The following is a 17,185-nucleotide window of genomic DNA, read 5'->3' on the forward strand; positions in this document are numbered from 1 at the left end:
AGGATGGGGGGGTGGAATCCACAAGAACTTATACCTGTTGGATATCATAATGCCTCCCCCAAAAAATGTTAGAGGAAGCGGTAAAGGATACTAGTCATTGCACAATTACAGCTACGAAAAAATAGTTCACGCAGGAGAAACTGGGCCACACAACCTCCATACAATGAACCACCACCCAAAACATTCTGAAATAAACAGGACAAGTGCCAAAGAACATTCCAATTTAGGAACAAGGAGAAATCAACTATAGTGAGAAAGAAAATGGGCTTAGAAACGCAACAAAGACTCAGGGAAAGAATGTCTAGTAAGGGTAAAAAAGTTTCAGACAATGACAACATGAATAATATTAGTCATACAGCTAGAAAGAAATGAGGGTGCCTAAATGCAGGGGACATGCGGCCAAAAATGCCTCTGCAGAGTACTTAATTATTAAACAGTACTAAGAATTTTATTTTTACCACCACTGCCTATCCAGATTTGCACTGAATACTCATGAGGCCTACCATACTAAAACAAAACTAAAAGACTGCATGTAGGTTAAAAGTGAAAAAAAATGCCTTCATATGCAAATACTGCAAAGAGGTGAAAGTAAGGTAATAGTGTGACTCTGTATATAAGATTTACCCCAAAATCAAAAACCATGCACTTAATTTAAAATAGCAGAAAAAAACAGGACAAGAAAAGGAAAACTAGATGCCACTATAATGGCAACAGTCAAAAATAATGATCTAAAAAACTATCCATGGTATGATTCCAGTTATTCTCGTAACAGTAACTTAATTAACCACGGGATGGGCAAGGTCAATCTATAATCAAATGGGATAAGTAATTTTTGAGTATATAAAGGGAAACTGGCTAGGCTTAAAATGGCTTGCAAAGGCAGCTAGCCTGGTACTTAGCCATGAACTAATGCCAGCACTAAGGCTGCAGGAAATGGTAGGATGCTAGGAGGAAGGTAGTGTTCTGCAGAACTGTTCATATGCTAGAAGAGTAGAGAACCCACGGCAGCATGCACTCAGAAGGTTCCAGCAAAAGATGCCAATAGCTTACTAACTAGGTGACAAATGTAGCAGAAGTATCATGTAATACTTATCAGCATTCCGCTACACAGACGAGAAATGTGCAACCACTGAATTGCCCTATTAAAGGCAAACTGAATACCAAAACGCAGCTACAAATAAGATAATAATCTCCACATTTTGAACACATGGCAGGACCTTTCATCATCCCTCTAAGATCCCAAAGAACTGAGGTTATACTTCCTGGATGTGGAGCTTGCTACCCGTAATGAACAAAAGACTACATGTGTACCTTATGTAGTACAAACGGAATACTGAAGGCAAGAAATGTTTTGTATTAGACTACATTTTAGTAAAGCATTGACATAATATTACAAAATACCTGCAAACAAATCAGTTAGACAAAGTGAAAAACTGGCCCAGAAAGTAACAGCAAATGCAAATCACCATGACAAAAAATGGTTATCAGAAAAGTACCATAACAGTCGCTACTAGATTAAACCCTGTTTGATGTGTCTGAAAGTAGTACTGCAGTGTGGAAGAAACTGTTACATTTTGTAAACAACACTGACATTGTCAAACACAAGAAAGGGGCAGAAAGGGCTTTGTAAAGTTGGAGGAAATGTTATAAACTCGGCAGTTCATCTTCAATATACACAACAGCACAAGAACATATTTGAGAGACAAGACCCTAGACAAAAGACTAAGTAATTGGTGGGAAAAAGAAGCAACAAAAAAGTAAAAAGAGAACTGGAAGTAGCCATGTCAACCTATCTCAAAGTAAGAAAGCAATGCGAGATGGCAGTCAAATAGCATGGGAATACTACAACCAATTGATTTAGGTTTACTATGGTAGTGTACTACAGCACAAGTAAATACAATCACAGAGTTACCCACCAACAGTCTTTACAAATACTCTGACAGAGATGAACAATAAGAATGATTAATTTTGGCAAAAATTCTGCAAAAAGGTACAAACTACGGTTATATATTGTATTTGCAAATAAGAGACAGAACCAGGTGAGTTTATTCCATTTTTAAGTGTTATTAGATACATATGTCCCAATAACATGTTCAGTATCTGAAAATTAAAAATATCAATGAATGTTTATATGAGCAGCTATATAGGTTCTTCAAAGTTGATCACCCTAGGATACCTTACATCAAAGGGTTGTCCAAAATACATAAATGTCTGGACAAACCACCAGTAAGACCAATTGTAGACGGAGGGGGCTGTTCTACAGAGCCCCTTTCAATATATGTGGAGAGTAAATTAGGACCTATAGTAAGGCAGATTCCCACTATTTTGAAAGATACGTCACATTTTTTGAGAGACCTGAGGGGATTAAATGAAACATCAGGGCTAAGTAGTTGCTATATGGTTACCCTTGATGTACAAAGTTTGTTTACTTGTATACCCAATGAGTATGGAGTTGAGGCAATAAGAAGTGAACTGAAAGAAATGGGGAGCAGCGATACAAATGAAATCATGTTGATTTGCACATTATTAGATTTATTATCATCTAATAATATATTGGTATAGGATAGTAATATATATTTACTATAATGTGAGGTTGCCATGGGCACCCCCTGTGCAAATTCATATGTGAACATGGTAGTTTATTACTGGGAGAAACGGTATTTATTCAACAGTGTGTACAGTAAACATATTAAGATGTATAGACGTTTTGTCGATGACACTTTTATGTTGTGGGAAGGGGAGCCATCACTACTGTTTGATGTCATTAAGTACTTGGGAGTCTACAACGGACTTGAGATTCTTAGATGTCTCTGTGCATAGAGACAGTTTAGGTAAAATCAATACTAGGCTCGTCAGAAAAGACTGTTGGAAAAATAGTCTTTTAGTTCGTAATAGCATCCATCCTAAGCACATTTTCTCAAATATTATCAAAGGGCAATTGATTAGAGCTAGCAATATATGCAACGTGCAAACTGATAAAGAGAAAGAAATTAATTATTCGGAGCAACTATTTCTGAACAGGGGGTATGACAAAACTGTGTTTCAAACTGTAAAGAATGAAACTGCTGATAACAGGAAAGGAATTCATTCCATCAGTGTAAAGCCAGCAATGAATTTGTTTGTGTCTTTCGGCTTTTCCCGGTTAGGGGTCACCACAGCGGAACTCCGGTCCGCTAATGATTGGCAGTAGAGTTTTATGTGCTGGCTTGCCGGGCCCAATCCACAACCTTCAACAAAGGAACGCCCGTTCACACATGTTGCCACACAGAAGACACTCTGAGGATCTAACGGGCAACGTCTAACTGTGAGGCGACAACGCTACCGCAGCACCACCACCGCAGTCAAAAGCCAGCAATGAATGCAACTGTAAAAAGGAATCTCAAGCATAATGATAAAGTACGTTTTACTACGTATGCTGGTGACACTAGCAAGGTTTGTGATATAATCAAGAATAACTGGCACTTCCGGATAACTGATAAAAAATCAGAAAATGTTATAGGTAGAGTGCCCAGTTTTGCATATAAGAACAAGAGCAATTTAAAACAGTGACTTTGTAATGATCGGCTAAAGAATACTGTGTCCCCACTGAAGCTTGGAACATATCCTTGCAATAAGTGTAAAATGTGTCAATATGTTTCGTCTGTACAAGAATTTAAATATCCTGTTTTGTCCTTCATATTTCAGCCTAGATTCTATACTACTTGTAGGACAGCTAGCTTAATATATATGGCAGAGTGCACTGCATGTGCATGTTTCTATATAGGGAAGACACAGAAAAGACTTAATCAGCATATGTATAATGTAAACAATAAGAACAAATTAAATGCCTTAGCTAAGCACATAATAGAGTTCCCTTCATATAATTTTAAGTTTAGAGTTTTACAAAATGTTAATAATGACAAGAGGAGGGGGTAACAAACAACTTAACTGAAAGAATTGAATTAAAGTGGATATTAAAGCGGCAAGCTCATGTATACCCTGGACTAAATAAGTACATCTGCATTAAACCTGAGATGGAACTCGCTCACTTAAATAAGATGTAATACTAGCTGAAGACTTATGTCCTCCCCGCGGTTGGGTAGCGTTTGAAAGACATGTGTGCCTTCGTTGAAGGTTGGGCATCAAGCTGGCACCTCTGCGTTTTGTAAAAATCTACTGCCAGTCATTAGCGGACCGGAGTTCCGCTGTGGCGACCCCTTACAGGGAAAAGCCGAAATACAAACAACAACTAGCTGAAGATTTAATTGATGTATTTTAAGGGTTGGATCTATTTTTAATTAACTATTAAATTAATTGCTTTTGATATAAAATATGCATGGATTTTTACTGTTTTACTGAAGACTTGAGAAAGCGTGGCTTGTTCTACGTGAAAGCGCTTGTCTAAATAAAGCTGTTTTAAGCTGTGGTGGTCATCTAGATTTTTTGCTACATTTTTAATTTCTCCAAATCTTTTGGACTTCTAATACTATGGTGGCAGTGGACACCATTCATAAGCAAAAGTATGATTAAAGTTCATGAAATTAGTATTGCTTCAATCTTGGAGGTCAGCCAAAAGTGCTCTATGCCTTTCTGTATACACCCAGTTTAGAGTAGACTATGTACAAGAAGAAACTTCGCATTTGAATAATTAGGGCAAAGGTAGTTAGGTGATGTGGTCACCCTGAGAGCTCCTGTACTGGATTTGTTTCTGCAGAGTTGTAATCACAATTTGGATCAAGATGAGAAGTTTTTTACGCAGAGTGAAAGAAATTCATAGTTTTTGGGTGAAAAATGAAAATGCATGATCAGTGCACTGTAGCTTGGTTTTTGGGAGTCTGCAAGGTGGGTGCTGATTGGAAATACTTTGAGGAGGTAGGAAAAGATTCTGGTATTGACGTTTGCTGAAAGAGGAGAGAATGTTTCAAGATGAAGCTGTATGGAAAGATGAGATGCAAATTAAAGGCCTGTTCTTTGTCTGACTGATAGGCCATTTACCTTTCAAGAAAGAAAGGAGGTAGTGCTCATGAGAGGGAAAGTTTGCAGTGAAACAACATTTTATTTTTGATAGATGGCAGACTGGATGGGCTTTTGGCAGATGCTGTAAGTTAAAGATTTGGTCAATTATTACTACCTTTGACATCTAGTGAGTTTAGGAATTTTGAAAGTTTTTGAGGAGTGCCAAAAAGCATATATTTAATCTTAGCAGGGTTAAGTAGTAGTTTGCTTAACTATTTGTTAATGTTGTGTAGGTCCTTTTCAAGTTAACTGAATTTCAAAGTGAGAAGGGCTGAATCTAATCTATTTATTTGACATTTGTTTACCGGGAAACTCAGACTGGGTGGGTGCCCATTTTCAGCACAGGCCCGGGAAGAAAAGCTCCACAGACAATCAGCAAAATTACATCAAATAATAACATTAGCCTATTACATAGCAATTTAGGACATTTCATAAGTACCAAGAAATTCAGAAAAGCAACATTCTTACATGCATTAGTTACAACAATCCTACATATTAACTACATATGTTAAGAGTGAGATATGCTTTAGAGAGGAGAGGAATGAAGGTCAGCAGGGCTAAAACAGAATATATGTGTGTAAATGTGAGGGAGGGTAGAGGAATGGTGAGGGTGCAGGGAGTAGAGTTGGTAAAGGTGGATGAGTTTAAGTACTTGGGATCAACAGTTCAGAGTAATGGTGAGTGTGGAAGTGAGGTGAAGAAGAGAGTACAGGCTGGGTGGAGAAGAGTGTCAGGAGTGATTTGTGACAGGACGGGTACCAGTAAGAGTGAAAGGGAAGGTCTACAAGAGGGTAGTGAGACCAGCTATGTTATATGGGTTGGAGACGGTGGCATTGACGAAAAGGCAGGAGTTAGAGCTGGATGTGGCGGAGTTAAAGATGTTAAGATTTGCACTGGGTGTGACTAGGATGGACAGGATTAGGAATCAGTATATTAGAGGGTCAGCTCAAGTTGGACAGTTTGGAGACAAAGCAAGAGAGGTGAGATTGTGTTGGTTTCGACATGTGCTGAGGAGGGATGCTGGGCATATTGGGAAAAGGATGCCAAGGATGGAGCTGCCAGGTAAGAGGAAAAAAGGAAGGCCTAAGACAAGGTTTATGGATGTGGTGAGAGAGGGCATGCAGGCAATTGGTGTGAAAGAGCATGATGCAGAGGACAGGAAGAAATGGAAACAGAAGATCCGCTGTGGCGACCCCTAACAGGAACAGCCGAAAGAAGATGATGTTAAGAGTTTTATAAGGAGACTATTTCCATGAGATAGGTGGACTTAACTATATGATACAGGAAGAATTATTCTGTTAAATGAATGTTAGTATAGTGATGAGGAGTATGTGGATAAAGGGGTATTGAAAAAATGCTTAGTGTAAACAAGAGGATGTAGAGTTGTAGGTTAAGGAATAGGTGGAGATAGAGCAGAGAAGAGTGAGGTACACTAAGTAATGTGAGATGCAAAAAAGGGAAGGATTTCTATTTCTGTAGAAGGGAAGATGGGATGAATAGATTTCTGGTATGATGGGAGTTTAGGGCAGTAGAAAATATGGTAGAGCTCTATATGATCAGTAAGGGAGGAAGATGACATGTGTGAGTTGATAAATATGAAGAATATGATATAGCCAGGACTAGAGCATGGGAAAAGCCATGTGTTGATCAGGTGATTTTTAAGTAGTTTTTTTAATTTTCTGGGGTTAGCTGCAGTTATGATAGATTGAGGGATAGTGTTCCAAATTCTGGAGACATAGGTTGGAGGATGGAGTAGACAGTTTTTATTATATATATTTTTTTAATTATGACAATATCATCTGTGTTTAAAATCACAAGAATTTCTGTGAGGTCATAACGCAGTTTGTTGACAAAAACTGAGAAATTTATTGGTGAAAGTATAAATCCTTAAGGAACCACTTTTGCACAGCTTAGCCTATTCTGACTTTGAATGGTCTACAGGATAACAAGTCTCTGAACCAAGAGGATGGGTCAGTGCTTATGCTAAATTCTATCATGGAGAGGGAATCTAGTCAAGGAGGTCAAAGCCCTTTGAGATCTGTGAAGACGGAGGACTGCAACAGTCATCTCTCTCTCTTTCTGCACAAGGGGAGCCCATTAACTGACCCAGGGGAACTACAGACCCATAAGCTTGACCAGTCTTATCTGCAAGACCATGGAGAGAATTATCATGGACCAAATCAATATTGACATAGGAACCCCCAAAACACTGGACATTTGGTTTTGTCAAAGGGAGATCTTGCTTGCTTAGTCTGGTAGACTTCTTTTAGAAAGTCACCAGGGCCATGGATGAGGGTAAAGTGGTATACAGTGCTTATCTAGACCTGGCCAAAGCTTTCATTACAATCCTCCACTCGGAGAATCATAGACAAACTTACTGAATTAAGCATAACCCCCTACATCTTCAGATCGATAGCCACCTTGTTCACTGACAGGACACATGTTGTCCAGAGTATTGAATCCACTTCTGATAAGAAATCTGTTACTAGTGGTATCCCATAGGGGGTCAGTGATGGATCCCCCCGTCTAGTATATACTTCTCTGAAGTGAAGGTCAATGTTTGGGGCATCTGTCTCACCAAGTTCGCTGAAGGAGTGCAAGCTGGGAGCAATCTCTGAATCCCCAAATGATGTTGACATCCTACAAAAAGGCCTAAAAATGACAAACTACTTATGCTAAAACCATGGTTTGAGACTAAATGCTAAAAGATGTATAATCATACCCTTTGGTAAATCAGATATCCCTCCAAATTATAATACTGATAACACACCCCTGAAAGTAGACCCACTGGTGAGGGACCCAGGAACATAGACAGATCGTAACCTAAACTTTGACCACCAATTCTTCAGTGTGCCTCAACTTATAATTAAAGGTATGGCATCAAGATCAAAGGAAGTAATAGTGCCACTGTACTCAGCCCTCATCAGTCCCATAATTAAGTACAGTGTTCCCTTTAGCATGTACCTAACCAGGCACTTAAACCAACTGGATCGGCCCCAGATGTTTCTCACCAAAGAAAATACAAAGTAACACACATGCCTTATGTACACCAACTAAAGGTCCCATCGCTTTACTCTGGTTCATTATCATTAATAGAGAGGTGACTTATGCCTGACCTACAAGGCATTTTCCGATACAGCCCTGATGAAAAAGTTACATAAATGCAAGTACAAGAGTTATGCATTCCATGGACCTGAACCTTAATTGTGACCAACAGAACTTGCTGGAGAGAGAGATTTATCATCTATGGAATAAACTTCCCATCTTTGTAAAGCAAAGCCCATCCTTCATTCTCATCAAAAAGAATCTAGATAAATGGATGGGGAACCATGAATTCACTCTAGGGTACTGCCCATGTCCCTTATGGATAGAGGCAAATTGTAAAATGACTCGGGGCTCCAACACCCAAAGACCCACTAACCTGATACTACCCCATCCTAAATGTGTGAGGAGAATAAAACATAGAACGTCGACAGTCCCAGTGTCTTTGAGACGAAACTCACCAAAAAAAAAAACGGCAATTCAGCAGCTAAAAAGTGTGTACGAAATCCAGTGGAACAAATGAAACAAATGTAGTCAAAAACCAACGGTATCCTCAGCCAAACTGTAATTTTATTAAATGAAACACAGATATTGTGTTTCGTTTAATAAAATTACAGTTTGGCTGAGGATACCCTTGGTTTTTGAAGACATTTGTTTCATTTGTTCCACTGGCTTTTGTACACACTTTTCAGCTGCTGAATTGCCATTTTTTTGGTGAGTTTCGTCTCAAAAAAGGACTTTCTCCGACATCTCCACTCCCTCTAAACCATCCCCACTCTCATCTTCTTACCTTCCACCCTCAAACACTAGTTCACTACCTATCCCATCTTCCAATTCTACAACCTTCACCACCCACTCCACTCTTCCTCCCTCATCTCTCCCACCTCCAAATATCCCCTCCCCCCCACTCTCCACACTTCTCACTAAAACCCATACCCACTTCTACCATAAAAAAACTCCTTCTACAACTGAAGTCTGGTTCAAATGCTCCCGATAATATTCCTTCACAATTCCTCAGCATTGCTGCTGAAGCCATTGCCTACCCAATTAGTATTTTAATCAACCGCTCTATCCAAGAAAGCACAGTTCCCCATATCCGGAAAAAGGCCTTTATCATACCTTTACATAAAGGAGGTAACAATAACAATGTCTCCAACTTTCATCCCATTGCTATCCTGTCTCCCATCTCCAAACTCCTTGAAAAGTGTATCCAACTACAACTCCTACCATACCTCATTGATAACAACCTATTAACTCCCACACAACATGGCTTCAGACCAGGCCACAGCACTATGACAGCCCTCCTCTCCTTCCTGGAAACAGTAAATAAAGCCCGAGACTCTGGTCATAATGTTTCTACCCTTCTACTGGACCTTTCTAAGGCCTTTGACACCATATCTCATAACCTTCTTCTAGCTAAATTCTCTAAGCTTAACCTATCTCTTTCCTCTCTGAACTGGTTCTCCAGTTACTTATCCAACAGACATCAAGCAGTAAAATGGAAAAAGGCCACCGCCTCATTCCTTAATACCCCAACTGGTGTTCCACAAGGTTCAATATTAGGCCCCCTCCTCTTCAACATCTTTATTAATGACTTCCGCAACTTTATTCCATTCTCAAACATCATTCAATATGCAGATGACAACTATTATTTGCTCTGCCACTTCAGCCCCTTTACTTCTAAAGCTAACTCAAGACGCTTTTTCATCCACTGAACAATGGATGAAAAATAATCACTTGGCACTCAATGCTTCTAAAACCAAATTAATGGTATTCACTCCCTCAAAAGCCACCCCTCTCAACAAACACCTTCTGTATTTCTAGTCAAAACAACACAACTCTGGAACTGGTATCAGAGACCAAGCTACTTGGTGTCCAAATTGACAATCAGCTCAAAATTCCCACATACAACTAAACATCAAAAAAAACCCATCAAAAATTAGGTATGCTCTACCGTCAATACCATTATCTTACACCCTCCACTAAACTCACCCTCTCTACATCCTTTCTCATCCCCTCCCTTCTCTATGGATCTCCACTCCTAACTAATCTACAATCATCTCTGAAAAATCAACTCTCATGTTGTTATAACAAAATCGCCAAGTTCGCCACTAGCCAGAGGTCCTCTACTCACCATTGTTCCTCTCTTCACAAATTAAATTGGCTAGAACTACCCAGCCACCTTATCTATACCCAACTCACTCTAGTTCGCAAGCTTATTTTCAACCCCTCAATCTGTCCCTCCCTCTCCTCTGCCTTTAAAATGTATCTACCCAACAGAGTACTAAGGTCTAACAACCAAAATCTTCTTGAAATACACAAACCAGCTCGTCCACCAGGCAAATATCTTCTATCCTTTAGTCTGGCACGACTCTGGAACTCCCTACCATCACCCATTCATGTTACCCCTACTAACTCTACCTTCAAAAAAACTCTTCATTCATACCTAGCCTCCCAGTGGGAATGCTCTAGCTGCCACCCTACATAACTTGCACTGCTAACCTTCTTTCTCTCATAACTATATAGTTTACACTTTAAACTTCCATTCTCCCCCCTTTTTGTCAATAAATAAATACAACAACTTTGTTGATCTATCCCCATCAACCGGTTTGCTAATGTAGCCCATCACTAGTACGAAGCACACCCAATCCCACAGGGAACCCCTTACTTAGACTGAACACTGTTCATACTTCAGTATTTGGGTCCCCTGTATATAGTTTGCACTAATCTTATCTTCTGTTTTTTGGACTTCAAACCACGACAGGACTGCCCAAATCATGTCCTTGGAACCTTGTCATAAGATTTCTTCAAATATAAGAACAGTCACTTGGACTCTTCTCATCTCTAGATTCCTCTTAACTATCTGTCTAACTGCAAACATTGGGTAAGTTGTGATACATCCTGATCTGAATCCCAACTGCTCATCTCCCATCCTACTTCTACCTACTCTGCGTACTCATTTATCAGACACATGAAAGTTGTTGCAGTGCGTCCATGAACATCAACATACTAACCATACATGGTTTTGGCAGGAATCAATCCATGCATAAACAACTACTCTAGCTTTACAATGATCACACTGTTTATCGCAGAAATTGTCTCTGTTAAATGAAATATTTTGTCTATAATTAGTATAACCAAAACTTTCATTGTCATTTTGCTTTAGAAACTGTATGTTTAAATGCAATGTTTCTACTAGTATTTTTGTACATACTGTAACAAGAGCTTTGATTGTAATTTTGTTTGTAATTACTGTTTTGTTTGTAATTATTGTTTTGTTTTTGGAGCTTTTCTCCCCAGGACCCCATTGAAAATGGGTTCTTCTAGGCCCAATGGACTATCCTGGTAAACCAACTGCAAATAAATAAATAAATAAGACACTGGGACTGTCAACGTTCTAGGTTTTATTCTGTTCAGTAGTTGCTTGGAACATTGTTTGTGCTGGTTCCTATATGTGTGAGGGAATTAAGATGCAATCTTTTCATATCCTGGCTATAATTGGCTAGGCTTGTAAAGGCTTTTGTGCCATTATCCTAGTAATCACCTATAAACCTATGGCACCTCCAAACATGCAAAAGAAAAGATGTAATAAGTAATAATATACATCTCTCTTGGCATACAGTTGGCCACTATCTGGAATGCAGTTTTGGGGACTATCTCCATAAAGACACACCCACACATATGTATACATATGAGATTAAGCCATTAACATGTAGATCAATGAAAAATTACGGGAGTGGGATAACATGATGGGAAGAGTTAAATACATTGAGGAAATCGAGAAAGGTGCGGCAATGCAAGAATTTTTTTTTTTCAGTGAAAGTGCCAAATAGAAAGAATAACTTTACCAAAAGAATAAATGCTGAGGGAACTGATATAACATAATAATCAATGATTTATTTACATATTTCCATTTGCTGACCAAGATACTGTAAATGGGCAAAAAGTCCCCTTTCAGCAGAGTCTTGTGGTGAAAAGCTCCATACAAGTGCATAACTTAATCAAGATAACAAAGAATAATACAGCAATTAATGCAGAACCAACAATATGCAACAGCATGGCTGTATAATCAATTATAATGGTCAGAAAATGAGTCAGTACAATCTTACACACAGCAAAACTTGAAATAACCAAGTGGTTGAACATATAGTTGCATGCAGATACTTGTTCAGTCTTAAAGTTTACTATGTATTAAAAACATTTTGATTAGGAGAAATTTGAGGAAGGGGTGATGGATAATATGGAGTACGAGAAAAGATTAGCAAGAGGAATATTTAAAAACGGGTATATTAAATGAAAATTAAAGAATACGGTGATAACAGAAAATGTAATGGAAAAAAGTAGATAAATAGAAAATGTGTTAATGAAAAAAGTAATGAGAGATTAGTTGAAATATTTGGAGAGGGAGATAAAGTGGTTTAAGTTAGAGCAGCTAGATGTGGGATAGTACAGCATATTAAAGCTCCTGAGGGTCTTTCTGAGAAAGGTTTGGTAACTACACCTATCTCTTTACATTACAAAAGGAGAAGTTTAGACATGGCATTCTACCACTGACTCGAGGTTCCACATCACATCTCAGATGCCATACACTTCAATAATGACTGGTCCGGAACATTAAAGCTAAATATAGTGCACAGCAGCTTCCAAAAACATCTACAAAAATTGTTCACAGATTTCAGCATATCTAGGAATGCCACAAAAAACACTTCAGCCGAATTAAACAAGAGGTCATCGCATAAAAATGGAAAGGGGCATGCATGAGTGAAGCACAAAAATACAATTTTCTTTAAGGATGGGTAGCAGTTACATACAATTGCTCTACAAGTAAATGACAGCAATAAAGTAGCATCAAAACTCAAGAATCCATGACAAAAATAATGACAGCTTACAACTTTAAAAAGGGCAAAAGAATGCTAGAAAATGTTGAAATGGGGCTATACCAGGGCTTGAAAATGACAGTAGCAAAATCATCAGAATAGCAATACTTAAAATGCATGGCAAAAATAATATGTTCCTTAATAGTTTCAAAAGAAAAAGGCAAAATTAGCAGTTTCTGTGATAAAGTAAAAAGGACAACAAGCTGCACGAAATGCTTTTCATTTCAAAATATAACTTGTACTCACACGACAGAGCAAAATGACTACAAAATTTGCGATTCTAAAAAAGAACCAAAATGGGTCCATGTAAATCAGAGCAGCCCCTCTAACTTTGCATGGCACATAGTATACTGCAAAATGCACACAATCCTATTCTCTGTAAAAGGTAAATGAACAAAATTATGTGCAGTAAGTCTTGATCCAAAACACCATTACGGAATGTCCCATTATACGAAGTCTTGTCTACCAAAGGCAGCAGCCGTTAATAAAGCATTGATTTAGAAAGTCATACCTCGTCCACAGTGGGTTTCAACAACTCTTGGATGACACACATCAAAGCTATATGCTAACAGCGCATTTGTCGTGTTATGCTACACAACGTACCCTGCAGTATTACTACGTGGTGATAAAACAGCCAATATTCTTCAATGATACATTAGACTGTACATGGCACTTGAAAATGTACTACATGTATCACTTTCTTATTATCCGAAAAAATAAATGAATGAATTAAGCAGAGTTTTGACATAAAACCTTGATGACAGTTTCTTAGCAACAAACCTTGAATAAATTCGGATTCACAGAACAGACTAAGGTCACAAAAATTACGGTGTGTGCGCCAATCAAAGTCAAAGTGTGTTCCATGAAGCCATGCAATGTACGTACGGTAAAAACAAGCATGGTCACCATTTAACTTGCGATCAGGTATATACCGAAATATAAAAACTAACCTGGAGTTTAGGCTTCCTAGCCAAATATGGTTCAATACAGTTCTCGTTCCCTTCGCAAGGTTTTGTGTAGATAATGCCATACATCACCCAACAGGTATGCAAGACATACACAACAAATACTCCAACTATAAGAGTAGTAAAGGAGTTCTTCTTCAACATTTTCAGTTTCGGAGTTATCCTTCCAACCGACAAATGCAAATATATGCTATCAAAATAAAAACTAACTAAAACAGCACTCTAACGAGAGGTACATTCCAAATCTCAGAGAGGCAATATCACAGCTTATTAGCAGTTCCCTTGCCACATCAAATCCTTCATTTTACAAGTTAAGCATTAGTCAGTCAGTATATACGTTAACATTTGAAGATGAAGGAACCTCTCTGCCATGACTAGTATCCCGTCCATGAAAATTCGACACATACTGCAATTTAGACGCAGTACAGTAAGGAAAACGGTTCCATCAGCAAATACATTGAATGATCAGTCATCACTTCTAACAACCCAGTACTTCCCTTCCGGGTGGAAATATAATCTTGTGTCCGCGCGTTGCTTTATGGGAATTGTAATTTCCTGTTTTCAGATGAAATTGTACAGTGGAGTACTTAATTTCCGTTAATATTCCCGACAGCTGCTGGGCCAGACAGGCTTTGTAAATTCACCCTTCAAGGGATAGCAAAACTGTTTTTGTATACAGTAATACTCTGATCACTGAAACGTGGTACAGATGTACTTCTGGTAATACCTTCAAAATCAGAACCTTACTTATCTGTAAAGTGAACTAAACCTTTACAGACCTTCTTCGTCACAGCTTGGGAAATGTTTCTGTGGTATAATTGTATTAAGGAAAACAGCAGACATTTTAAAGTGAGTTTACAAAACTATATAATAACAGATAGCTACATCAGAGAATATCACTTCTCTAGAACAAGCTTCCAGTTTGGGTGAAACAGATCCCTTCCCTGACCCACTTCAAACACAACGTAAATCGATGGGTGGGTGGCCGCAGATTCACTCCTGGGTGGTGCCTATGTCCCTCCTAGACAGAGGAAGTCAGTATTAACTACCATAGATCCTTACCTCTGCGAAAGTCGCTCACCTAGCTGCCTACATTTGGGGCAAATCAGGATAAATATGGCTAGGCTTGGAAGGGATCTAGGGCTCTTAGACTAGTAACCTGACGCCATAGACGAAAACACAAATAAACTGGTGAAAAAACAAAAAGCAGTACTAAACTAAAACGACCTAACCACAAGCCCAGAAGTGTAAAATCAATTTAATATAAAGCGCTTTTCGTCACTGTTACACAATAACTTTTTCAGATAGATAGACAAAAGAATTCTCATAACATTTTAAATAGTGGTCCCTGTAGAATCACATGATGAAGATCTTCCAATCAACAAGAGTTACTACAATAGAACTTGTAGTTAAAGTAACAGCACTAGAGTCACTTTTAGATCTCTAAAAACGCTGTAAATGTTATATTTATCAGATTATCAAATCAAAAATATATTGCTAGAAGCTCTAGTGTGATTTGTAAATACAAGTTGTAAAAGTAAATTCTATAATTAAAGAATACATAAAAAAATACACGAAGAAATGGAACGTAAAGAAATACACGTATAAAACCTGTGCAAGTATTATTACAATAGTACCATCTATTCAAGCTTTTTAACTTGAGGATACAAGTAATATTACATGCTTCATTTAAACCCGGGTTGCAGAAAGCCTTAAGTCTCAACTGCCAAACTAATTCACTTCCTCCAACAGTAAATTTTTAGGGCCACATCTAATGTCAGCCTGAATCTGATCAATGGCTTTAAAGTTGAACCTTTGACCTCCACTTAACTGAGCGTGTTTAGCCAGAGAGTTATCAGGCTTGTTTTTATCCATGGCATATGTGTTTTCATAAATTCTGTCACAGAACCTACGTTCCATCTTCCCAACATAAAAAGCTGTACAGAATTTGCACTTTGCAACATACACCACATATTTGGAATCACAGTTTAACTTGTGGTTGAGATTATACTTCTCATTAATCGTAAATGACCTTCCTGTTTCGATAAGTTTACACATCCTACATTTACCACAAGTGTACATACCTGCATATCTATGAGATGCACTTAAACACTTACTTTCCAGTAAGTTTTTGAGGTTGGAACCTCTTCTAAAAACTAGATTCGGTACATTACCTAGTTTTTCCACTAAAGATTTTTCATTGCTAATTAAGTCCCAATTTTTATATAAGATTAACCTTACTTTAGTGCTATCTTTACAGTATGTTGTTATAAAACTGGTTCTATAATTGGGCACTATATTGTCATTACTTAGCTCTAACTGTTTAGTGCACTGAATCAAGGGACTACTGTGTTGACACTCAGGAACATTGGTAGACTGGTAGCCACACAGTGTAGGCTTGATTAACCCATTGGACCTTTTGTGTTGTACTTCATCCGCTAATGAACTGATAAGGTCAATGGGGTACCCTCTCTGTTGGAACAAAGTAGTAAGAAAATTACATTCAATGATAAGGTTACTATTTAGTGAGACCATTTTAGCTGCTCTAATTAGTTGACCCTTAACGATAGAACGTTTTTGTGAGAAAGGGTGACGGCTTGTAAAATGGAGAAAGGAGTTGCAGTAGGTGTTTTTTCTGAAGATTTTAGAAACAAGTCTACCATTCACAGCATCCTTACTCAACCTAAAATCAAGGTGATCTATAGACCCACAGATAAAATTTGACATAAATTCAAAAAAATCAGTTGTTTGATTTAAATAATCAACAAATATCTGTGCCTGTGTAGCATCCCCTCTAAAGATGATAAAAATATTGTCCAAGAAACGAGTGTAAAACACCAGGTTTGCCATGTGTTGGGAATTTTTGAAAATAAATTCTCTTTCCCAATATGCCATAACAAGATTGGCCAAACTGACCCCACATGGCGAATCCATAGCCACTCCTCTCTTCTGGAGATAGAACTCCTTGTCAAAAATAAAATAATTATTAGTAAGAATTATGTCAATGAGTTTCTCTATCAGGTTTATCTCCAGTGCAGGTGCATTTTTGGATTTCAACAATAAGCTCACCCATTCTACCGCCTCTAAATGGGGAATGGAGGTATAAAGGTCTTTGACGTCAATAGTTAGAAAGTTGTTGTCACTATTAAAGTGAGGGTACCCCATTGACCTTATCAGTTCATTAGTGGATGAAGTACAACACAAACGGTCCAATGGGTTAATGAAGCCTATACTGTGTGGCTACCAGACTACCAATGTTCCTGAGTGTCAACACAGTAGTCCCTTGATTCAGTGCACTGAACAACA

The 17,185-nt window shown here is 38.2% G+C and overlaps 1 protein-coding gene across 2 annotated transcripts in view; it reads right to left on the reverse strand.

The window, feature by feature from the left end:
- The window catches only part of CLPTM1L (CLPTM1 like), a 657,087-nt gene extending 642,479 nt beyond the window's left edge, over positions 1-14,608 (reverse strand). The window contains exon 1 of one of the 2 annotated variants that reach the window (XM_044065147.1): positions 13,865-14,602. In XM_044065147.1, coding sequence (XP_043921082.1) covers positions 13,865-14,023 — 159 coding nt within the window. In that variant the 5' untranslated portion in view covers positions 14,024-14,602. Of the gene's footprint in view, positions 1-13,864 lie in introns of both variants that reach the window. The other variant, XM_044065148.1, reaches the window with a different exon arrangement.
- Positions 14,609-17,185: the final 2,577 nt, after the last annotated feature.

This window comes from Protopterus annectens, chromosome 3.part0 (assembly GCF_019279795.1).
Source record: "Protopterus annectens isolate FY-2018-M chromosome 3.part0, PAN1.0, whole genome shotgun sequence".
Classification (NCBI taxonomy): domain Eukaryota; kingdom Metazoa; phylum Chordata; order Ceratodontiformes; family Protopteridae; genus Protopterus; species Protopterus annectens.